Below are 24,000 nucleotides of genomic sequence, written 5' to 3'. Positions count from 1 at the left end.
GTAACTCATGCTGTTTTTCCTCTTGTCTCAGTCTCACACACGCTGTGTCTTGAAGAATTTGGACAATCTTGACTACAGGAAGTCTGTTTACACAAACACTGTATTTTGCGCCACATGTAAAATTTGACTATTAAAGTCTGTAGAATCACAGAGTTGCTGCGCCGTCTTCAGCCTCCCGCAGTTCGAGCCTTGGCTGATGCCTCAAGGTGAACTCTATAAATTCAATTTATTTCTCCTTTGCTGCTCTGCTCTTCGTTTTATCTCCCTCCCAGTCTCCCTCTAACCCTTCAAACCTCTCCCTGCACCCCTTCCGCCAAACCCTCCCTTCATTCCTGCCGTCCCTCCCTCACTGCATCCCTTGCTCTGGCATTCCTTTCCTCCATCTCTCCCATCCTCCTTTTTCATCTCTCATTCCTTGCATCCTACCTTCCTTCCATTTCTCTTTGCCTCTTTCCATCCATCCTCTCCGTTCTGAGCCCAAATCTGTCTGGAAACGTCATTATCGAGTGATTTCTGTCTGGGCAGGCTGTATTTCTCTCTGTCTGTCCCTGTCTCCACTGTTGTCACTACACACTGAAACTAATCAATGATGTGTGTGTGTACGTGTGTATTTGTGCGTGTGTACTCAAAAGATTCTATTTTCAACGGCTCTGTCAATTGGACGACAGCTCTGCTCTTTACAGCCGGAAAGCCATCGCTAACAATATGACTGCATGTGTAAAAGACACACACGCACACACACACACACACACACACACACACACACCAGCTATCCCATCACTAACAATAGAAGTACATGTTGCCTTCAGAAATAAGACACGCACACACACACAGAGTCACTTACAAAACCAGATGAGACAGCATGACTTCATAGAAGCTTTCACTCCCAGAGGAATGTTTGTAGATTTATACCCACACACACACTTCACTTGAATGGTGTGTGTGTAGATATATATATATTTTTTTTTTTTTATCTACGCACATACACACACACGCACACACACATGCATCAGAATACATCCTCCCACACAAATGCATGTACACATGCTTATGGCAGCAGCACACTAAACACAGAGACAAGTGCTTTGATCCCCTCAGACAGCAATGAGATTAATCCACACTGTGCCAAAGTAAGTCTGTGAACGTGCCTGTATTTGTTGTGTGTTGTGTGTATGACAGACATGTCGGGAGCTTAGTGTGACAAAAAGGGGCATGCGGTTTTGACACTTAGTCTTACAAGCTCAAATCAGGGTGCCTCGCTCTCTGTCTCTCCCTCTCCTCTCTCCAGCTTTCTTGTGCTCTCAGCACTTGCCTTTCTTGCCCTCTTCTCTCTGACTCTGGCTGCCTTCCTTTGTCCTCTTTGATTTTTTTTTTTACTTCTCCCTTGTGAGAGACTGAGGGAGAGATTGGAATCAGGAAAATAGAAGCAATAAAAGATGTGCTGCAGTTAGAAGTTGTATTTAAATAACAGGGTCTTGTGACAGTCTCTGAAGCCTTGCAAACCAGTGATCTTCAGCTGAATATGCAGCAGGGAAAGAGAGAAAGTCACATTTTATAGTGTTTACTCTTTGTATTATAATGTCTATTGTTATTGTCTTTATTTTATGTGTAATCTGTGCATGTATTTCAGAGCTCTTGCACCAATTAAGTAGACGGAATTGAGCCGAATAAAAAGAATAAAAAGAGCAAGATTTAAAACAAGTACAAGGAGCCGAGATCAAGAGCAAAATGTTCAGAAAGATGGAAGGCAACCAAACACATCAGAACCAAAAGAAACAAGTGGAGAGAAAGAACAGATAAAGGAAAAAAGGATGCGGCAAAACCTAAACTCGCCTGTTTTCCTCAGCTGATTACAGGTTGTGTGTGCCAGGCCATCAAACAGATCATTAAACAGCAATTAAAGAGGGAGAGGGAGCGATGAAGAGGGAAAACATATCAAAAAGAAGAAAACAAAACATGCTCTTTTTTTTTTCAAACCCTCTGATTGTATGTTATGAGTGCCAAACGATTACATTTCTATTCTGGACATAATAAAACTGTAGTAGACAGACAGACAGAGCAGAACAGGACAGGCTAGTGACAGGCTTGTGATTGGCTTGTTTAACGTTCTGAAAAGAAAGAGTGATACACTGAACCAACGAGAAACAGACAGAATTATAACCTGACAGCTCTCACATCAGCACTATAATAAATCAATGCACAACTACAATGTAAAGATTCTGTTTCCATTTTAAGACTTTATTCTCCTTAATGGGAAAGTTGGCTCACTGTGAGGCACTGAAGTCAGTGGATACAAGTGATAGTGATTGAAGAAACTGACCACATAATCATATGAGATAAATCAAATGAAACAATGGAAACAGAAACAATGCTTTCTGCCAAATTATGATAATGAAGTTAATCTCTGGGCTTTTTTTTTGCTCTTAAAATGGCAAATGTAGCTGTTAAAGATAATGGAAATAATGTCGTGTTTACAGCCTTTTGTAACAAACCACAGCTGTCATTTCTGCTGTGCAGTTTTTACTTCAGTGTGGAGTTGAGTTTAATCATAGACAGACTTAAAGGACAGCTGTTACCTGCACACTATGTATGTACTGTATACTTTACCTTGTTGACCATTTTAAATTTATGCTAAAGAGTTTCAGATTTTATGTGGATTTTTTTTCTACCTTCCAGACAGCTGGTGGCTTACATTTGTTAGTGAACAATATGAAAATCATCACCTGTGGCTGCATTTATTTAAGTATAATAGCAGATAAAAGACACCTCCACTGCATTATCTCCCAGTCCTCCTTATACATATGGTATAATATGGTTTGAAGTGGTCACCTGTAAAGTGAAGTAAAGTATATGTTATTTGTAGTGGATGGGCAAAATCTGGGTTTGAGCTTATCGTGTAGGAAAAGAAAAAATCTTTACTCCCTAACATTCATATTATCATGACTTTAAAATAATTATTCAGGATCAGCATACATTCAATTTTACAGTTCATAGTTTAAAAGCATTAAAGTTCATGTTTAGGGAAACCACATACAACAAATAGCTTCCATTTTGGATGAAGGCGAGGGATTTTACCGTGTCTCTAAAAAGTTCCTTGTTTCCCTTTACTTACTGTCAGTCCATGTGTTTCCATGCAGTTTGGCCAACACACTTTAGAGCTGCACCACAGAGAAAATCTACAGATACAGCAGATCTACAGAAACATGTCTGTCACTCTCATGTCGACTGAAGCAAATATGTTGTAAAATATACGCAGTGTGCTTTAATAGACAGTTGGGAGTCGCAGGTGTCCGGTACTTTGGCTGGTTGGTGTTACAAGAGTGAGTTTGTGCTGACAGATTGTAAGCAGATGTCTTGGTCTCTGCAGCGCAGCGTAGAAATGGATTCACTGGAAAGAACCACAGTGAAGACAAAGCTGCATCTTTAGTCACACTTTTCAATGTGTGTGTGTGTGTGTGCGTGTTTGTGTGTGTGGTCCCATGAAAAGAGCAAACTCCCGCGGACCATGGATAATGCATTTTTACACCTTTCTTATTAGTCACAGTGTGTGTTTTTAAGTGTGTGTGTGTGTGTGAGAGACAGGCGGAGAGAAAGAGGTGAGGGAGCGAGAGGAGAGAGTGTTTTTTAGGAGAAAAAAGTGAGCGAGAAAAAGGGGGAAAATGTGTCAAGAACAGATCCTCATTCTGTCATGCAGTAGTCCCACCTGCCCTCCTCTCTCTCTCTCTCTCTCTCTCTCTCTCTCTCTCTCTCTCTTTCTCCATCTCTTCTTCTTACTGCCTTTGTCTCTCAACCTCCCTCTCCCGCTACTCCTTCCCTCCCTCTCTCCATTCCTCTCCCCTTCACGTCTCTTTGATTTGTTTTCCCTCCAAATCCTCCAGTTATTTTATTCCCTTCCCTGTCAGTGCTGTTTCTTTCTCTCTGTGTGTGTGTGTGTGTGTGTGTGTGTGTGAGCGTGTAAGCCTTCTCGCTGTCTTTCTTTAAGCCTCTCTGATGTACAACAGCTCCTTGAGGGGAGCTTTTCTCTCTCTCTCAAACACACACACACACACACACACACACACACATACTTATCCTGTGCACCAGCTTTAACCTATTTCCCTAACACTCTCTCTCTCGCTCTCTCTCATTTTTTCCAATTCTCTCTGATGGTCTCTCAGCCCTTCGTCTCTCTCCATACTAAATCATTCATGTCCAGTGTCTCTGACCCACTTCCACTATAGGTTAGCACACACACACAGACAGCTTTCAAAACGATCTCACCCAGAAACCCTGCTGTTCGCAGTGTGTTGTTGTACATTATACACTGGGCCACTTTAATCTAAGGAGCATCAGTCAAAGATGAAACAAAGTTCCTACCAAATCAGGAGCTGGCTGCGGTCCGACAGTATGCAAATCAGCCTTCTCTTTTCTTTTTTTTTTTACAGTCATGATAAACAAGTTACGTTTCCACATCAATAAACACATTTTGGTTTTTGGCGTTGAATAAAAGCCTTGAGGGCATTTTTAACTGTAATTACCGATAATAATTTTACCATTACTCCGTGTTTTGAAAATACCATTATCCCTTTGATGTGTGTAATGTAGCCCTCAAGAACAATTTTAACGTTTCGAATGCACATAACAACTGCGGTAGGTGTCGATCATTTTCTCCAATAACTGCTGTTATAATCTAGTGAAGTGAAACTTTGTGTTGGCGCATTTGCAGGAGAGAGAGTGGCGGTAAATGGTTTACTATAAACCAAGGCTTTATTGGCTATCTGCTTTGATGCTGCACACATGGCAGGCCAGCACTAACAAATGCTTCATAAAACCTGCTCTGATCGGTGTATTCATTGCACTCTTTTCTCTTGTAGGGCTATAAACCCATGCATGCACGTCTGCATGTGTGTGTGTGTGTGTGTGTGTCTGTGTGTATGTATGTGTGTGTGTATGCACATGTGAGTGTGTGTGTTAAAAGACTTTTAAAGAGAGGCCCCCAGCTTCATTCTTCTCGCTATGTGTCTTCTTCTGTACCTTTTTCTTTCTTATTCCTCACGATTTAGAGCTGTGAGGCATAGCAGCAGTTCACACCTCAAACATATGTGCGTGTGTGTGCATGCTACACAGAGAAAGAGAGAGTTGGCTCAGAGCAGATGAGAATAGGAGGCCCAGTACATGCTGGTTGTCTGCCCCAGGACAGAAGCTGTCAGCTGGGAGAGAAATACTACTCTGAGGGGCCCTACTCTTGAGACACATAAACTAAACTAGTAGCTGTGTGTGTGTGTGTGTGTGTGTGTGTGTGTGTGTGTGTGTGTGTGTGTGTGTGTGTGTGTGTGTGTGTGTGTGTGTGTGTGTGTGTGTGTGTGTGTGTGTGTGTGTGTGAGAGAGTGTGAGAGAGAGAGAGAGAGAGAGAGAAAAAGATAAAGAGGCATAAACAGAAGGAGGAATTAGGAATGGTTTAATTTTATATTCACGCGTACAAGTAGGTTATGCAGAGTCATGAACACCAGTCATAGAAGTGTGTGATGTGTGTGTGTGTGTGTGTGTGTGAGGTCTCTCAACCAAACGCCACCTGATTATCTGGCAGCAGACTGACAGAAAGGAAACGAAAGAGAAGGAGTGAAAAGAAAGAAAAAAGAAAGACAGGAAAGAGACTGGCAGAAGAAAAGAATCGATCAGTTCCTCCTGCTCCTCTCTCGATCACAGATGCCTCCAGTCCATGATTCTGTGCTACCTCTGTATGTGTGTGTATGTGCATATATGTGTGTGTGCCTCCAGGCAGCATTAGCTACCACCGAGAGCCAGATGTGCCCTCCTGTACCCCATTCGTCTCTCACCTCTCCTCTGCTCTTTTCTCTTTTTAAAATCACACTTTTTCTTATAATTCACTTTCTCCTTTTCATTTTTCGCCTTTTAAGTGAAAAACAAAATCTACAAATGTTCTTAATGGTGGAAAACATGTTATAATCAGCTGTAATATCAAGTGCATACACAACAAGCCCAGTGGGAGACTGTGCTTGATTACCATGCACTCTCCATCTTGTTGATCTTCTGGACACACTCGCAGGTGTTCCTGGTTTTTTATATATCATTCACCTCCCCCAGGTGACCCAGTCGAGGCTGAACTGACCTCAGCTTGCAGCCAGGTGGCCACCCCTAACTCTCCACTGGGTCATCTTCTAAACCAACATCTATCTTGAGGTTCCTTTTACATCTTGAATGCCTCTTCAGTGGTGACCAATCAGCACCTTTATACTTTAAAGTTTTCTGTCAGAGGTGATATTTAAAGTCATCTTGAAGGTGGCTCACAGCACAAGGACTGAGTCCAGTTTTCAGGTCTCTCCGAGCCCTAAAACTGTGATCACTTACCCTGGAAGACCCATCAGCTTCTTCTGTCTAGTTCCAGAGCAAATGGCTTTTGTGATGAATCAAAGGATTTGGTAAATTAGAGCATCATTAACTAACATAAAAATTTGCCCTGAGAGACTGATCAACCACAGCAAAATAGAAAACAAAAATAAGCTTGATATTAAATCAAATCAAAGCGTGCAAATGCAGCCTGACTTTTGACTATCACTGTATTATTGCTGTTATAACAAATGTTCTTCACTGTCAATTTTATTCCTGACTGCTCACACCTTTTTGATCTACTGATTTGGACACTTCCCTGTACAGATCGTATGATGTGAGTGAGGGCACATCCAGTCTCCTTTAACTGCTGCACAAATCCAATAAATAAGTATCATTTGAGTTTGTGAAACTCATTCTGTCTGCTTTTGTTTAAAGCAGACCAAAGCTCACATAACTCATGATTATAGTAAATATAATTATCACATTTTTCGAAATCCCCTGTCGCCAGACAAGTGAATGTGCTGATTTTACTCGCCTCAAAACTCGCTCATTTTCTCAAAATTGGTCAGAAAGGCTCGAGTTGGTTTTGGAAAAACCTTCCTCAAAGTCTATATAACATTCAAAAGTTTTAACAAGTCTTAAATATGGTTCTCTGAAGACAAACGTGCAGTGTGTGAAACCTCCCTTCACAGAAATGAGGTCGAGCTTGACACACATCACATCCTACAGGGGTTAAAGAGTAAACTCTGGCGTCCTACAAGCAGCCTCCTGTGTAACCAGAGCAGACAGTGTCACAGAAAACAATGGGGGGCTGCTTTGTTCAGTCGGACACAGAGAGCAGAGAGAGGGAATTATTTTAAAATAGCTCTGTGTTTGTCTTAGACAGAGACTGGCCAATGTCACACTGGACTGAATCTACTTTACACACATGTACAGGGACACACTTCAGTTTTACACATATAAATGCTCAGAAATAAGCCTTGAATACACACAGACAACCTGTGAACATGCACACACAGGCGAAATACACATAAGTACATCCTTATAAGCACATAGACACCTTCTGAAACACATGCTGTCATAACACAGACTTACAGCTATCGCTTGAACACACACCCACACACACACACACACACACTGTAGATTGCAGTAAAGGGTGACAGCATGAAAGAGATAACGCAGCACACACTGGAAGCTGCTTTAGTGTGTGTGCGTACGTGTGTGTGTGTGTGTATGTGTGTGTGTGTGTGTGTGTGTGTGTGTGTGTGTGTGTTTGTGTAGAAATATGTGAGTGATCTAAGACCAGGCATTAGTGTTTCTGATAAAGCGAGGGGCCTTAAGTGGTTTTAGGAAGGAGAGAGCCTCTGCGCCGTGTGTGTGTGTGTGTCTGTGTGCGTGTGTGTTGGGGTTCGGGGTCAGGTGCCTGGTACGTTTGTGTGTTTCTGCTTTCTGTCTGCCTTGTCCCCGCGGCGATGACATCATGGCACACGACTGCCGAGTGACGGAAAGAATTCCCCCCGTCTTCTTTACAGACGGCGAGAGAGAAGAGGTGGAGTAGATGGAGCGAGTAACGGAGAACGGGGGAAGAGGAAGAGATGAGAATTGCAGGGTGGGTGAGAGATACTGATAGAGAATGGGTGAGAGAGAGGCTGAAAGTGGGTGGGAAGTGGGAAGAGAATATAAGAGTAGATGGAAACTTGTTAAATTTTGAATAACCTGTGAGATGTTCATACAGTATAAATGCATAGCTGTTTTACTACTCACCTCCATTACCACCTGTATGAAATGCTACTCAGCCTGGTGCCAGCCTCCTATGAACTTTTATATGACTTGTCTTGGATTGTGTCGCTGGTTGGATCCTGCGTTTTCCACTGGAGCCCCCTTCTTCAGTGCCCGAGCTGCACACTCACAGTACTCTCACTTAAATAAATGAGGGGGCTGCATCCTAGTGATACGTTGCTTCTGTTTGGTCTGCATGCAAGCTAACAGCAAACGCCATGGCTGAACAATTAAAGAGATTGAACAAATTTGATCATCACAATGTGTTCAACACAAATGTTTACACACAAAGTGAAGTACTTTCTAGGATGTGCAGCACATAACAATATTTAAGACAAAAGATGCTGCCAAAATAAGGGAGTATGAGAGATAACCTCTTTAACAAGGTTTTATTCTTCGCTTACTGTTAGTAGACCTTCCTTTATCCTACTTTACTTTCCATATTGCTACAGAGAGAGAAGACTTGAAAGGAAAGTTACAGATCTAAGGCTGCGTATCCACTGGGAACCTTTCCTCCTCACAGCGCTGGCTTCCTTGTCTTTGTTATTTTCAAACTGTGAGGACACACTGCCAGCACCGCTGAGAGCATACCATGTTTTAAAGTGGCCTTTGACAGTAAAGTTATCTAAAGATTTAGCGAAGGAGTGCTTTACTTGAAGCAGTTTTTTAAACGATCACATAGCAACAGCAGTAGCCACAACCAGCACTTGTCAGAAGAAGACCAAGCAGAGAGTTTAAAAGTGTTTGCCTGTGTATGTGTGTGTGTGTGTGTGTGTGTGTGTGTGTGTTAAACAGAGATGAAGGGAGTGTCATAGTGAGGCCCACAGTGAGACGAGTGCATCTGGAATAAATATCATTTTATCACCGGGGTTTATAAGCGCCATGTGCTGGCAGGTAACTCTCAGATATGGTATAAAACTAGACGCACTGTTAGCTTTAACAAGACTAATGTTCCATTAGCCTCCCTGTGTGTTGTGTGTGTGTGTGTGTGTGTCTGTGTGTGTGTGTGTGTGTGTGTGTGTGTGTGTGTGTGTGTGTGTGCGCGCACCAGTGTTTGTATGAAAAAGAAAAGGAAAGACTGTGACAGTGTTCCAGTGTCTTGCAATCTGGAAGAAAGGAAATGTTCTATCTGATGACGTCCAAGAGCTCATGGGAGGATTAATTCTATGTGAGGTATTGCAGAGGTTTTGGTTTGGTACTGGCAATCAAACTCAGCTATTATATTGGCACTGGTACCAAAACATTTCAACATTTTTATGAGTGCAAGATTGTCATCTTTTGTTTAGTTTTCAGTCAGCACTTCTTCAATGTTTAGTCACAAAAATACCATAAATACCATGAATGCTTTTTGGTTTTCATTCTTTAGTGTTGTAAAAAATACATTCCTCCAATATATCACCAAATATATGATTTCTCGACAAATGATAGAAATATGAAGGTATATTATGATGTCATACAATATAAAGTAAATATACAGTATCATTAATATCTCAAAATAAAAATGTTCAGAAATAAGCAATGAGAAAATGGGACAGTGACCAGACTTCCTCAGGGAGTCGATCTACCAACCCCACTTAACTCCCACAACTGCCCCTGACAAGATTGCCGCAGTACAGATGCATGATGGGACACTTGCACACTGACAGTATGGTCAGTGAGGCTGCCCAAAGAATTTGTGTGTCTTTACACAGTCATAACATGTAATCTGTCTTCGTTTAGATGCTCTCATTCCTCACTGCACCACTGTATCTGTGTGTGTGTGTGTGTGTGTGTGTGTGTGTGTGTGTGTGTGTGTGTGTGTGTGTGTGTGTGTGTGTGTGTGTGTGTGTGTGTGTGTGTGTGTGTGTGTGTGTGTGTGAGAGAGAGAGAAACTTGTGTCTTGAGTAAAGACAGAAAGTGAAATGGCATGTAAAAAATGTATATTAAATATGCCTCTGTCTGTGTCAGTGTGTATCGGGATAATTGTATGTCTGTGTGTGCATATATCTTCATACATGCTTATATGTAGATACAGTAATGGAGTTGGTGGGAAATGTGGCCTCCTTTGCTCTGATTTTCTTTCTTTTCTTTTCTTTATCTTCTTTTCTCTTGACTTTAACATTGTTATCCAGAAACTGAAGCCTTATCTTTGTGTGTATGTAAGAAGCGACATTCAGAGATACATGCAAAGATGGAATATAGCTGTTTATTCATATGTAAGAGTTTGCATTGTTGTGTGTGTGTGTGTGTGTGTGTGTGTGTGTGTGTGTGTGTGTGTGTGTGTGTGTGTGTGTGTGTGTGTGTGTGTGTGTATGTGTGTGGCCGATCTTTGAGCCCTGTGGGATTGTGGAGAAAAACGTTGTGATTTAGATTCTCTCTGGAAACGGTCAGAATTCCGAGAATTCGGAGCTTGGGTGTCCTGAGAGACGGCTGAGCCAGATCTGTGGCTGATGGGATGGATGGGATGCGGCTTGTTGCTTCCCGACCATATGGAATGCTATCTGTCTGTCAGCCCGACCGTCCAGACAGGGGGACGAGATAGAGAGAGACAAGAGGGATGGAAACAAAGACAGACGAAAGAGTAGTGTGGAAACAGTGAGCCAGAGGCATTTATACAAATGCGTGTGCTCATGTAGTTAAATAAAGTGAAAGGTAGTTGAACATGTGTGCTATCAGTACTTTGTGACTTGTGAATCATTCCTTCAGCACCGAGTAATAGGCCTAAAGTCACCACTTTGGCAATACACATTCTGTTGAAGTGTCCATGAGAAAGACACTGACTCTCTGCATGCTCCCTGCTCCTATAACCAAGAGAGTATTAGAGGGAGATGTGTGTAATTCTTCCTGCAGAAAGTCAAAGTGACTCTTTTTTGGACATTTTTCCTTTATTGGATAGTTGGTAGTGTGGAGAGAAACAAGGGAAAAAGAGGAAGATTGAGCATAAAGGTCCCCACCATAAATGAACTGGGGACATCATGATTACATGGTGTGCATCACACTTGACCACCAGCAAGCCCCATATTTTTGCAAAAATACAACAATTTCATCCTTCTAAATCACAGCGTGGTGCTCCAATTAAAGAGGACTTCCCTACACTTATTGACATGCCATGGGTTCACCATAACATTAAAGTACACCCAAATTGATATCCAGCCATGCAGATAGTTTTGGTTTCCTTTGTCCAGATTTTCGTCTCCACCCCAAAACAAGGGAGGTGACAGGAAGTTTGTTGGGGAACAGGCAGAAATCTCAAGAGGCAAATATCCTAAAACTGAGGCAAATAAATCCAAAACTAAGCGTATGGTTTTGATGTGACTAGATGTAAGTGGATAAAGGTGTTTTTTTGTTGTTGTTTACATCACAATATCCGTCTTAAAAGTTCAGTTATTTCCCACTACAGTTAATATCGTCTGCACGCAACATCACTAAGTGCTCCTTCAATTAAGCCCAATTACTTGTTAATTTCTGAAAGCAGTTCTAATCAAATTAGCTCATTTTAAAGTGTGATTGTTCTTTGTGCAGGCAAGAGGCGCTGCTGGCTGCTATTAGTGAGAAAGACGCCAACATCGCCCTGCTAGAGCTCTCCTCATCCAAGAAGAAGAAAACCCAGGAGGAGGTGGCCGCTCTGAAGAGGGAGAAGGACAGTCTGGTCCAGCAGCTCAAACAGCAGGTATGTCTAGCGTGCGGACACTAACACACACATCCTGACACCCAGGCAGCCATCTGGAAGGTTTTTTTGTTCAGTTATTAAAATGAGAGGAGTAGAGAGTGAGAAGAAAGAGTAAGAAATCAGAGAGAGAGAGAGCACAGGTGAAGTGGCAGTGATGAGGGGAGCAAAGAAAACAAGAGATGTTGAGAGAAACTGAGTTCAGATGTGACCACAGTCCTCCGACCACCAACGGTAAATTTAGGATTAACCCACCCCTCCTACACTCACCACACACACACAAACACACACAGAGTTCAAACTCTCTACAAATCTCTGGTGACAACTCTTTCATATGAATTAGTATTTATTTTAATTCTCTGTCCGCATGCTGTGTGCACAAACACAAACACACACGCACAGACACACACACACACACACACACAACCCTACACGTCACTTCGCTGGTATGGATACACTTCCACAGAGTTCAAGCACACAAATATGTACACAGACACCCCGATATGTACACACTCACTCAGGCCAAAGGCAAGGATATAAACATGACCAAATGACTCTGTGGTTCCACACAGAGGACTATTCACACACACACACACACACACACACACACACACACACACACACTCAGACACAGTAAAGGTTCTCGTGGGTCTAGTGAACTAACCAACCCCTTAGTGGATGAGCCTTCTGGGAGTTTGGTGGATTTCTTCTTCACTGTTCTCCCCTCTGTGCTTCTGTCTGTCTAACATGTTTCTTCTAACCATCTGTTCATCCCTGATGCACATAACATGTACACGTCTTAAACACATGCATTTATAGTAGTTCGTATTGTTACTATAGCAACATTTAATACTCGCAGGACATGTGACCTTAGCTCATGGGACAGTGTTAAACCCCAGCTACATGCACTTCTATTTCTACGTACTTGGGACCAGCAGCCACACGCACACACACACACACACACACACACACACACACACATGTTGCACAAATCATAGACACATTGACATGATAATGACGTGCAGTAAATCAAAACCAAGGAGAGATTGGAGAGCTTTATTTTGACTCTCATTTCCCTTGATTCAAACCGTGAAATTTAACCACTGTTTAGTAATAATAACTGAGTTTTCATCCTCAAAACAGCTCAGATAGATAACATGTAGCAGCTTTTTCTATTGCAAAACACTTCCACTTATTGAATATTGCCAAAAATCCACTTAATGGATAGAAAAAGCTCAAAAGGATTCAGTGAGATAAATGTGGCACGTGCAGGCAAGAGGAAAATCAGTGTGTGTGCCAAAGAGCATTTGAATGGGTGTTTAAGAGAGAAGTGGGGAGCGTTAGAGAGAGGTTGTGTCAAATGAAGTCATTACAACATGTATCACTCACTAACTCTCTCTTCCTCCCTCATCCCGTCACTGCTCTGTTCATCCTATTTGAAGTCATTTATGACACCTCAGGGTCTCAAAGGTGGTTGCTGACAACACAGAGACTCTACTGTCTGCTGCTACGTGTGTGTGTGGGTGTCGGTGGGTGTGCTTGCAAGGGTGTGAGCGGTCTTGGTCTCTCTGTTTTTCTCTCTGTGGTGTCATAATTTTCAGTCCCTCAATGATGGATCACAGCCGAGACTTCCTCAATATTCCCATGTGTGTGTCTGTGATAGAGAGTGTGCGTGTGTGTGTGTAACCATCCGGGGAGCTGAGGCCGGTGTAGTATTTTTAGATCGCTCCTTCAGAGTGACATATACACACACTTTGTCACCGATAACTTGCCTGGCAGACGGACACAGGCAGAGTTGCGGTATGAAATAAATAGTGAATATAAATCAGTGATGATTGATTTGGTGAGCAGTAGACTCCAAATGCCACCAAATATGGCAACTGTAAACAGAAAGCAGTATTTTTGGATCAGTATGGTCAAGCAAGCTTAATTTGTGTTCATCTTTGGCTTTGCAGTCTCATGAATTTGGGTCACTTGTATCTGTGTTATGGACAATCCACACTGGGAGTATTGAAGGCAATCACGTGCCGGTCAATCAAAGGTCAGACTGAGTGTTTTCTTTGTTTTTTTGAATGGATGGATGCATGGCTGCTGCTTAAATGCTGATGACGTCTCAGGTCTGGTCTGAATTTGAGTTCAAAACTGGATTGTAACCTATACCCCTCAGCCACAGCACCACGCTTCAGAGCAGGATCAGACCGAAGCGTAAAATCAGTCTGATTGATTAAAATTCAGTTCTCTGGGAACTGAGACAAGGACTGTTCTGGACAAATATGTCATTAATTGAAAGTATTAAAGCGAACAGGAGGCTAAACTTGAATCACCAGAGTGCAAGTGCTGTAGGGCTGTTTGTAGGGTGATGCAGTTAAAACATGCAATCAGATTTACTAGATATTTGTAATGGTCTATCAGTACAGTATTTTGTTGATGCTCCACACAATAACATGAGATACATGACCACATTAGAAGAGAGGTATAAATGGATGGATACATAAAAAACACACCTGCAGAATATGTGTGACCATCAAAGTGTTTCCTGCATGTTGGCCTTTGACCCTCAACTGCAGTTGAGGCAAGAGGCTGTAGATCAAGTTGACCTCAGCTCTCCTCACTCTCTGCTCCCCCCGTCTCTCTCTCAGTCAACTTCCCCTTCACTTTTATTCTTATTTGTATTTTCCTCAGCAGCATGGTGTAGAGACAGAGACTTAAACAGTGAGAGAAAGAAAAACATTGTGTTGAAGTGTGTGAAAGCAAAGAAAAGAGGGAGTGACTGTAATATTTTATGAAATGGAACAAGTGAAAGAAGGGGGGGGGGTAAAAACTATGCTACCCCTCCCACAGCAGACACATGCGGTTAACATTTACAGGTGGTGTATGTGTGGCTGTGGCCTTGGCCATGGAGCCCCACCAGTGTGGCTTAGGCCTGGCTCTAATATGGGTATTTTTTAAAGAGTCCAGCTCTCCATATCAGTGGTTATGGTATTTTCCACATTAATGGTTAGGTGATGTTTTTGACCAGTTCTAAAAAAAAAAAATAAAAAAAAAAACATTGCAGAAAAACCCCCAAAAAATCAAAAAAGACAGGGAACAGTAAACTAGCACTTAATCAAAAATCCAAAAAACATTTTCAAATATCTTCAGTAAAATAAAGCCAGAATTGTGTGGATACAATACCATCAGCCACTTGCCAACCGCTGCATTTGTGAGGGGATTTTTCTTGCCTTCAGGGCAGAAGCCTCAGTCAAAATGATATAAAATTCTCTTTTATTCACCAGAGAATTAGTTATTTCCCAGATGATATGCATGTGCATGAAATTTTTAAAACCTCCAGAAAAAAATTTAATTTTTGTATTGTTTCTCTTTTAGAGTCATAGGGATTTTATTCGTTGGTCTTTCTCGGTTTGTCATTATTTGTAATAATCGTGACCTCTCCCATTACTGACAAAAGTGAAAAAATCTGGGTGTAATCTAATTTAATGCTCCACAGAGACTTATCAAAATGAAAGAAGTCCCCTCAGTGCTAAACTCTGACACTTTTCATTGTCATTTGTAATTTTCCACTTATCAACAACTTTCTCTTCTTGACAGAGAAACAGGGAAAAAAACCTAATCTAATTTTTTATCATGATGATGTAGTTCTTGTCCAACCATGACTCAGCAATTTCTCATTATTGATAATTGCATGGATATTAACAAAGGTTCTTCTTTCACCACTGGAGGAAAAGACGAAACAATAATCTAATCTAATATTCCTCAGAGCCTTATCACGATGAAATTATTTTCTTCTGAGCATGACTCAGCAGTTTTTTCCCCATCATTTTACCCCGCGTTCATTTGTTTCTCATTCTCTACATTGTCAGCGGGTTACAGCAGAGCCACAGGAAGGATAGATGGAAGGGAGAAGAGGAGGAAGGGAACAATGAGGGAGGAGGAGGAGTGAAATAATGGTGTGATGATTAGATTAAGTGAGAGAAATACTTGGCACAGAAACAAGTGAGCTGAGGTCAGCATTCCTGACAATTAGAGAAAAGGGGGAGATGTAAAGAACGGCCAGAGAGGAGAATTAGGATGGGACAGAGAGAGGAGGACTGAGGTGAAAAAAGAAGAGGCGTTAATTTCTTCCTTTACTTCAGTTCTCTTTGTTCTTCTCTCCTCTCTCTTTTCCGCTCACCTCCACCCTGCCCCCACCTTTTACCACTTTCCTCCTTGCACAACTCTTCCTCTACTCTTTTCCCCACCTCCTCCTTTTTGTCTACGCTCTTATTCTTTAATTCATGATTTTTTTTGGGGGGGGGGGGTTTGGGTTCAGAATAACACATGGATAGAATGCAGACAAGAGAATAGAGAAAGACAGAGGAAGTATTAAAGCCTGGTTATACTGGGAAGAGACAGCAAAATGAATCTGTGTTTTAAATACTGTAGACAAGCTAACCACTAGCTGTTAGCCAGCTGGGACATGCTAGCACTAGTTCACCAAAGCTGAACTCAAAAGATTTCATGTAGTTATTTACTCAAGCGCATCCACTAATTGTTGCCATTAGATTGGACTGAATCATTTTCCCCATAAAATTTCACTTTTTTAGATGTGGATGTGAGAAAGATTTTGATATTTATGTTATCGGTTTCAATTCTTGATGCCAAACCTTTGTTGCAGTTGGTTTTCAGATAACAAGAAGGCTGTCAGTACAAAATGAAGAGGGCAAGAAGAACAGTGGGGGAAAAATAAGGAAAAAACCACAATCAAAAACCTAGACAAAATTGACTAAAATACAAAAGAAACCAGTGAACTAAAGAGAGAACAATGAGAAGGGGGGAGCAAAGGGGAAGATATGGAAATGAGGACATGTTGCAGAGAGAAGGATGGAAAAGAGCTGGAGAGAGAATTAGTCATGGATACAAGGACATGTTAAGGAGCTCAAAAGTCGAAGTGAGAGAGAAAAAATTAAATACTGAGTCTGTAAAGAAAAGAGAGTTAAAATCAACATGAAAAAAAACTTATCATTAAAGAAAGGGAGGGAGGGAGACAAAGGAGCAGGATGTTAGGTACTTCTTGTTATAGGACGGAGAGACTTAATCATAGAGAGTACTGAGTATGAGAGTGCAGAGAGATAAAGACGGGAAGAGGGAGAAGGGAGGAACTTTGAGGATTATTTAAATACAGAAAGCTCTGAGATGAAGAGAATGGGACAAAAACTGTTTGCAGAAGGGTTGAGAGATTTGAATGTAGAAAGGCCATGAGAGATCAGAGATCAGGCAGCCTCTCCACACAGCTTATCCTCTTGGGGATGTAAATAGGGGGAGTAAAGAGTTTTGTTTTAAACAGAAGCCTGGCCTAATGTTGTGCTATATATGTTGCCACAAAACCAGGAAGTCTGTGACTGTAGTGGTAAATCATTTTCTGTCTACTAGCATCATAAACCCATTTGTCTTGAACAGGAGACATTAGTGTTTCCATTATGCTTTATAAAGTGTGACTTGTGCGGGGTCTTTGGAGCATGACTTATATTGGCCATCGTATATAGAAGCTTTTTCACAGTTAGTGTGGCCCGGCTAGCTCAGTCGGTAGAGCATGAGACTCTTAATCTCAGGGTCGTTGGTTCGAGCCCCACGTTGGGCGCTGCTGTTTTCCCCCAGGTCTACACATTGCCAATTCAATGCTGTCTATATAGTGTCCACTGTAACGTAATCCCATCAGTGGGTTTTGTAGTGTGATTTGAACTGATGGCTCTGTCAACTACAGAATGCCAGCTCAGGTCTTTCAGGACACATTGCCTGCTCTCACATAAACCTTGTACACGTGTCCCCTTTTTATGCAGAGATCCCGCTACATTGCCATTAAGAGGATCCCTCATTATGCTGCCTTTACTTGCTGACACCAAACCAAACAAGCCGCCATATTGCCGCCCCCATGTGTGATATCCTGTCCCACCGGCTCTTGTACCACAGGCAGAAGCAAACCAGTGTGGTAACCCTGGGTTACCTTCCTGCTCTGTAGTACAGGCATAGTAGAGGCCTCTTGTTGACTCTTTACTGTTTAGGCTTAATCACTTCAATCAACTATGTCATTGATAGCAACCTGGCAAAACTCTATCTGACTTTTTGATACGTGTCTTTTGTGTATTTTGCACAGCCCGGCTAGCTCAGTCAGTACAGCATGAGACTCTTAATCTCAGGGTCGTGGGTTCGAGCCCCACGTTCGGCGTAGCCCTTTTGAGCATCTGCTTGGACTGTCAACAGTCCCAAGGGGCATCTCCTCTCCCAACACCTCTAACACTAGCATTTGCTATGCACTTTCGGTGTTACCTGATCTCCTTGCACTTACTGAATAGATGTAGCCTACTTGTACTTACACTACGGTCTCCTACTGCACTGAAGCTTTGATGTCCCTCACTTGTAAGTCGTTTTGCATAAAAGCATCTGCTAAATGAGTAAATGCAAGTGGACTAAATGTAACAACTGTTGAATCACTCAGCTATGATTCAGACTGAAACTACCCTTGCAAGAAAACACTGCAGCAATGAATACAGTGCCAGTCAAACCTTGAAAGATGAAAAATAACGTAGAGCCAGTCAAACCTTGACATGACTAGCTTCAGGTATAGATAAGACAAAGACATGCAAAACTTGAGTAAGGTTCAATTTTTTATGACATGTATTTTCTGCTTCTGTACAGCCCGGCTAGCTCAGTCGGTAGAGCATGAGACTCTTAATCTCAGGGTCGTGGGTTCGAGCCCCACGTTGGGCGTCATAACTTTTCAGCTGTGGCTACTTGGGTATTTACCCTCTATAATAGTGTCCCCTGTAATGTAATCCCGCCAGTGGGTGTTGTAGAGTCTGCCAAGGAGTGGAGGGAGAAGAGTCACACTCAGAAACCCAACTCCCCCCTCTCCTGTTATAGTAACAGACCCATCCCTGAGTGTGAAGGCTTGTTTGACACCAAAACACTTTCTTTGTGGCCATAGCTACCCCAGCTAATTAAGTCAGTAATGATGAGACTCTTAATCTCACTGTCATGGGATCAAGCACCATGTTAGGTGCAGATGATTTGAACTGATGGCTCCGGCAACAAAGGTGAACACTGACCTGTAAATGTGCATGCAGAAGCTTTAGCCTGGGCAAATAAAATCCATAAAATAAATTTCAAAACCTTGGTAGTTGGCTGGTGGTAATGGAATAACCATGATCTGTCACAATATAACATCACATTCTGTGTTCAGTGTACAACATGGTGCTCCAGACATTGTATGAAGCTGATTTTATTTACTCGACAACTATCTCTGCCATCCTCATGCTGAAAGGTTTGTGAGACCCTGCAACACAGGTTGAAGTATGAACTTTGACTTCAAGCAGAACAAAGGTGCACCCATGCTTTTGTTCTGAAATACTAACTGGACATTCTTTAAAAAGAAAAAAATATTTTCTGACTGACTTAATAATAGTTTGAAGAACATGCAAGAAACACTCATGTGCATTGTAAAAATAATTTGTGGACTAGACAATCACTGCATGATTTAAATGGCTGTGATTTACTTGCTGAAGGATGTTGTGGAGAAGAGAGTAAGCGACAGAGACAAATAAACATGACTGTCTACAGGTGCAGTGGGGACTCCACATTCTGTACTTATATGGTTTCAAGATGAACTGTTTACTTTCCATGTTTGCTTTAAATATACATGTGTATTTATTTTAAAGCTGCCTTTAGAAAATGAGGAAATGAATAATGTGTGTGTGGGGGAGACTCTCTTCAACTTGACTTATGTACATACAGTAGACACACACACACACACACACACACACACACACACACACACACACACGCTTATGAAATGTGTTTTTAGCACCACTATCTCCTGCTCACACACACACACACACACACACACACACACACGCACTTTTAAAAATGCAGTCTTTCATTTAGCTTTCAAACAAACACATATAAAAGTTGCCGTTCACATATTTCTTTCGCTTTCTGTCAAACACACACACAAAACCTCGGTCTGGCCTGCTTAAGCCCCTGTTCCTTGCAGGGCTCAGTGAGAGACTAAGGGGATTTAGATTGTACAAGACAGATTTAGACTGACTCCCTCCCTCACTTTCTCTCTCTCACTCTCGCGCTCTTTCCAGGCCTATTGTAGTACTACTGAAGTATAACTATGACATGAGAAACAGATGGAGCAGCAAGAGAGGAAGAGTGAGGAGAGGAACGGAGGAGAGGATAAAGGGCAGTGTGGAGAAAAAAGGAAATGATGGCAGAGCAAAGAGGAGACAGATGAGAGTGATCGAGCTAAGGAAGACAGAAAAAAATAACGAAAGGACAAAACTCTCCACAGTCTATGTTAATGTGTGTTTTTACATCAAGTGCTTTTCTGTGTGTGTGTGTGTGTGTGTGTGTGTGTGTGTGATTTGTATGTACAGCACGTGAAGTGATTTACAGGTGTGTGTGTGTGTGTGTGTGTGCAGCCTAATATTTGTCTAAGTGCTCATGGATCTTTCCCCAAGTGGCAAGTTAACAAGCCTGTTATTTTTCTGCACCAGTTAACAAGCTACACAACAGGTGGCATGTGAAGCCGTGTGAGTGTGTTTGTGGCTTGTGTGTGTGTGTGTGTGTGTGTGTGTGTGTGTGTGTGTGTGTGTGTGTGTGTGTGTAAAATACACATTATCGTTACAATTATCAAGCAGAACCAACCCAGCATTTAAAACACAAACACACACGTACAGTCAGGAGTGATCTCTTCCTATCATTTTCTTTTTTTATTGCTGTCCATTCTTTCTTTCTCTGTCTCTGTCATACACACACACACACACACACACTCACATGCACAAAATGTGTGTTACTGAAGGCAGAGCTCATGGCGGTCGTCCAAAACTCCTTTCCTCTTCTCTGCAAATTAACTCCTGGAGGAATTCAAGGCGCGGGTTTTCCTCATGTCTCACACACACACACACACACATACACACACACATACACTCTGCTTTGTGTTTTTTTCTCAAACACGATTGTAATTTGCTTTTGCTGAATCATGTCAAATCAAATCTCACTGTCCTTGATGTGAGATGTCAAATGGTCTCTCTCTCTCTCTCTCTGTAGACTCAAAACCGGATGAAGTTGATGGCGGACAACTACGAGGACGACCACCTAAAGGTCGCGTCTCCAAACTCAGAGCAGCCCAACAATCACAAACCCTCCCCAGACCAGGTGAGAACTCTGCCCAGGAGAGTAGGCCTTCAGCTGGGACTAACCTGCATCATCACTCTCATGTGGTGGACAGCATGCTCTACCATAACATTTCTAAAACTGAAAGACAGTGACTTTCTAGTCACATGTCCATCTTGGGGAGTAACATTTACTTCTTTCTCCAATTAATTATTACTAACCAGTTTAAAATTTTCCAGTATTTCTGTACTTACTTTGTATGACTACAATTTCCTGCGTCACCAAACTAACTTCCTGCTTTCTCCGAACTCACGCTGCGGTTGGAACTAACCAACCAATAGGACGATGAGGAGGGCATTTGGGCCTAGCCAATCACATGCCTTCTTTCTCTCCCTCGGTCCACCATTTTGTACAGAAGGGTGAGCATCTTCTTTATCTGGATGTAATCACGTTTGGATGTGCTGATCGTGTCATTGGTCTTTCGTCATTCTCACTTTTGTTTCCTTCGTGAGTTTGTGGTCGTTCTGGTGTCGTGATTCAGTCATTTTGTTTCTTTTGCTGTTTAATTTTTTTTTTATTGTTCAGTTTTTTCCATTCTTTCTAAATTCTACATTCAATCTTGAGACTCTCCGTTTCTCTGCGATTTATCTTCTTCCTTTTGGGTCTTGGGCTCTTTTGGCAAGAACTACATTTTCCTTCTCCCATGTGTTTGGCCACAACTGGTTTTTTCTTCTTATCTTTTGTGGTATATAAAAACTGATGCTCAATTAACGGCCTGAACAGGAATACTTCCAAATCTTCTCATGTCTTGAAACATTTGATCAAATATCTATTCTGTTCATTTTCATCTTTACTTTTTGAACTGTTCCTCCTGCTCTCATTTGTGTGTTTTATTTTACTTATTCCTTTCTCCAAATTTTTTCATTCCTTTGATGATCATTCTGGACATCTGCTTCTTTCCAACATTTTTTTGTCCTTTTCCTTGTTAATGTATTGATCCTCCTGTTTGCCTGTGCAGCAGCATCTTTTTCTTATTGGAAACTTCATGTGTTAGTCGTGATGCTTGAGATCATTGCATGATCCTATCATTTCTTCATGTTTGTGATGTTGCATTTGATTTAAGAAAGCTGCTCCAAGTTTTTAGGATAAAAGGTAGGCTTTTTTTCCCTTGACTTTGGGGTGTACTCTTCTTAATTATACTGAAGGGGATTTCAGTATTTTAAAGGCCCAAAGGTCATTAATTGCATATGCGTGACAACCTTCAATTCAAGCAAGAACAAAAAACACACTGCTACAAATCTATTTTAATAAATCTAATAATGTAGAATGCAATCTGTCTTAGGACAAGAAACTTCTCTTTTCACTCTTCACTCATGTGTTTCCAATGCAATTTAAACATTTTCTTGAATAATACAGTATGTTGACACGAGCGCAGTGTTCGGATAACCTGATTAAGTCAGTTGCTCCTCTGAAATTCTTGAAACAAGTTTATTCGAAAATAAGTAGACGTTGCTTTAACTTTTAAAAGGATGTAACAATGACAAGTACTGTGAGTTGCACCTCCATTACTAGAAGGGTGTTGGTTTGATCCGAAGCGGGACAGTGGAGGTCGGCACCACATATGAGTAGCACATGCTGCTTTTAGTGCAGTTCAGTTCCTCCAGTGGGATTTCCCATTGGGATGCTAAAAGCCCAAAGGTTCACCAGCGGATCTGAGTTTGTCCCTGGTTATTAATTAGCAGTAGCACTTCCCTGCTGAGAGAGACAGGTCGGCCTGGCCAGCACGCATGCAACTCACACTCCATCTCTTTTACTCTTGTGTGCTCATGAGTAGCTGCACGCACACATGTACAGATGCTCTCTCTCCTTGGTGTGTGAGGTGGGTAATTCGCCATAGCACATTACATCCAAACAGTGAATGGCTGTGACTCTTCTTTAAGAGGATCCTGAGCTACAGTTGGAGAATGAAATGCTGCAGCAGAGAAACACAGGAGAACACACGCAGCATTGTTGAGAACACTTTTATGGTATTTTACATTTTTAATGGTCTTGAGTGGTATTAGATGCATCAGTTAGAAAGGACAGAGGAGATGTATAATTCAGTGTTTTGGTTTGTTAGGTTTTTCAATATTTTAAAATGACTTGACATGAGTGAGTACACACAGCTCTTACCTTAGAACTAAGTTTTTTTTTGTCATTTTTTTAACATGACATTAATACTGATGCTGTAGTTTTTTATGTATTGTTTAGTGTTACTAATAGCATTGTTTGTTTTTTTACAAGTATAAGTATTTATTCATAGATTCATAGATAGGATTGGATGCACTTTCAGCCTTATGATAAATATTTAGTGTAACACCTGCTCAGGTTTTTATATATATATATATATATATATATATAAATGTTTTGTCAATTAAAAAGTACAGTAATGTCTTTAAATTGTTTATTTTTCTTATCCAGCAGTTGAAACATATTCAATGTCATAAACAGAGAAAAGCAGCAAATTCTCACATTTAAAACTCAAATTATTAATCAATTATCAAAATAGTTGCAAATCAATTTTCTGTGGGTTGGATTAATTGATTAATTGCCTAATTGTTTCACTTAAGAACAATTCTGCCCTGCACAACCATAATCTGGTCTGTCGGTCATTCACGCTTCACTCTGTAGTGTAGCACTTGGGAAGTGTCTTGCTGAAGGCTGGTGATGAAGGAGCTCTAAGATTTGTAGGTGTGGGTTTTGAGAGATAATCCACCAGTCAGGTGTTTATTAGTCGCATCACATCAGCAGCCATGGTTCCAGCACTGTCAAAGTGTCCTGAATTGAAATCCTAGCTCCTCTACAGATGCTGCTTCTGGTCAGGTAAATGTATTTGTGCTTGTGTGCAATTGTGTCTCAGAAGGATCTGTGGAAACGAAAAATCCTGATTTCACGGTAAAATGTGGCCATAGAAGTGTTTTTTTTTTTTTTTAAATGCAGCCAGTCAGTGAGGCCAGCAGAATGTCTCTCTTTGGAGTTGTTTCATAGTACAGTTAGAGTCTGGTAGGCAATCATGGGAGGCTAATAAAGAGGCACAAACACACACACTCTGA

The 24,000-nt window shown here is 41.5% G+C and overlaps 1 protein-coding gene and 3 non-coding genes across 13 annotated transcripts in view; all 4 read left to right on the top strand.

Annotated features, from left to right (window-relative positions):
- Positions 1-24,000, top strand: part of LOC130163202 (ELKS/Rab6-interacting/CAST family member 1-like) — a 118,904-nt gene that overhangs the window by 72,622 nt on the left and 22,282 nt on the right. For 7 of the 10 annotated variants that reach the window (XM_056367142.1, XM_056367147.1, XM_056367144.1 and 4 more), the window contains 2 exons: positions 11,611-11,758; positions 20,843-20,950. In XM_056367142.1, coding sequence (XP_056223117.1) covers positions 11,611-11,758; positions 20,843-20,950 — 256 coding nt within the window. Of the gene's footprint in view, positions 1-11,610; positions 11,759-20,842; positions 20,951-21,249; positions 21,328-24,000 lie in introns of all 10 variants that reach the window. The other 3 variants (XR_008826411.1, XR_008826412.1, XR_008826413.1) reach the window with 1 other exon arrangement.
- Positions 17,300-17,372, top strand: trnak-cuu (transfer RNA lysine (anticodon CUU)). Its single transcript has one exon. It is a non-coding gene; the product is annotated as a tRNA-Lys (tRNA).
- trnak-cuu (transfer RNA lysine (anticodon CUU)) lies at positions 17,885-17,957 on the top strand. Its single transcript has one exon. It is a non-coding gene; the product is annotated as a tRNA-Lys (tRNA).
- On the top strand, positions 18,427-18,499 carry trnak-cuu (transfer RNA lysine (anticodon CUU)). The gene has a single exon. It is a non-coding gene; the product is annotated as a tRNA-Lys (tRNA).

Source organism: Seriola aureovittata, chromosome 22 (genome assembly GCF_021018895.1).
Source record: "Seriola aureovittata isolate HTS-2021-v1 ecotype China chromosome 22, ASM2101889v1, whole genome shotgun sequence".
Lineage (NCBI taxonomy): Eukaryota > Metazoa > Chordata > Actinopteri > Carangiformes > Carangidae > Seriola > Seriola aureovittata.
This window is presented reverse-complemented; position numbering and strand designations above follow the sequence as displayed.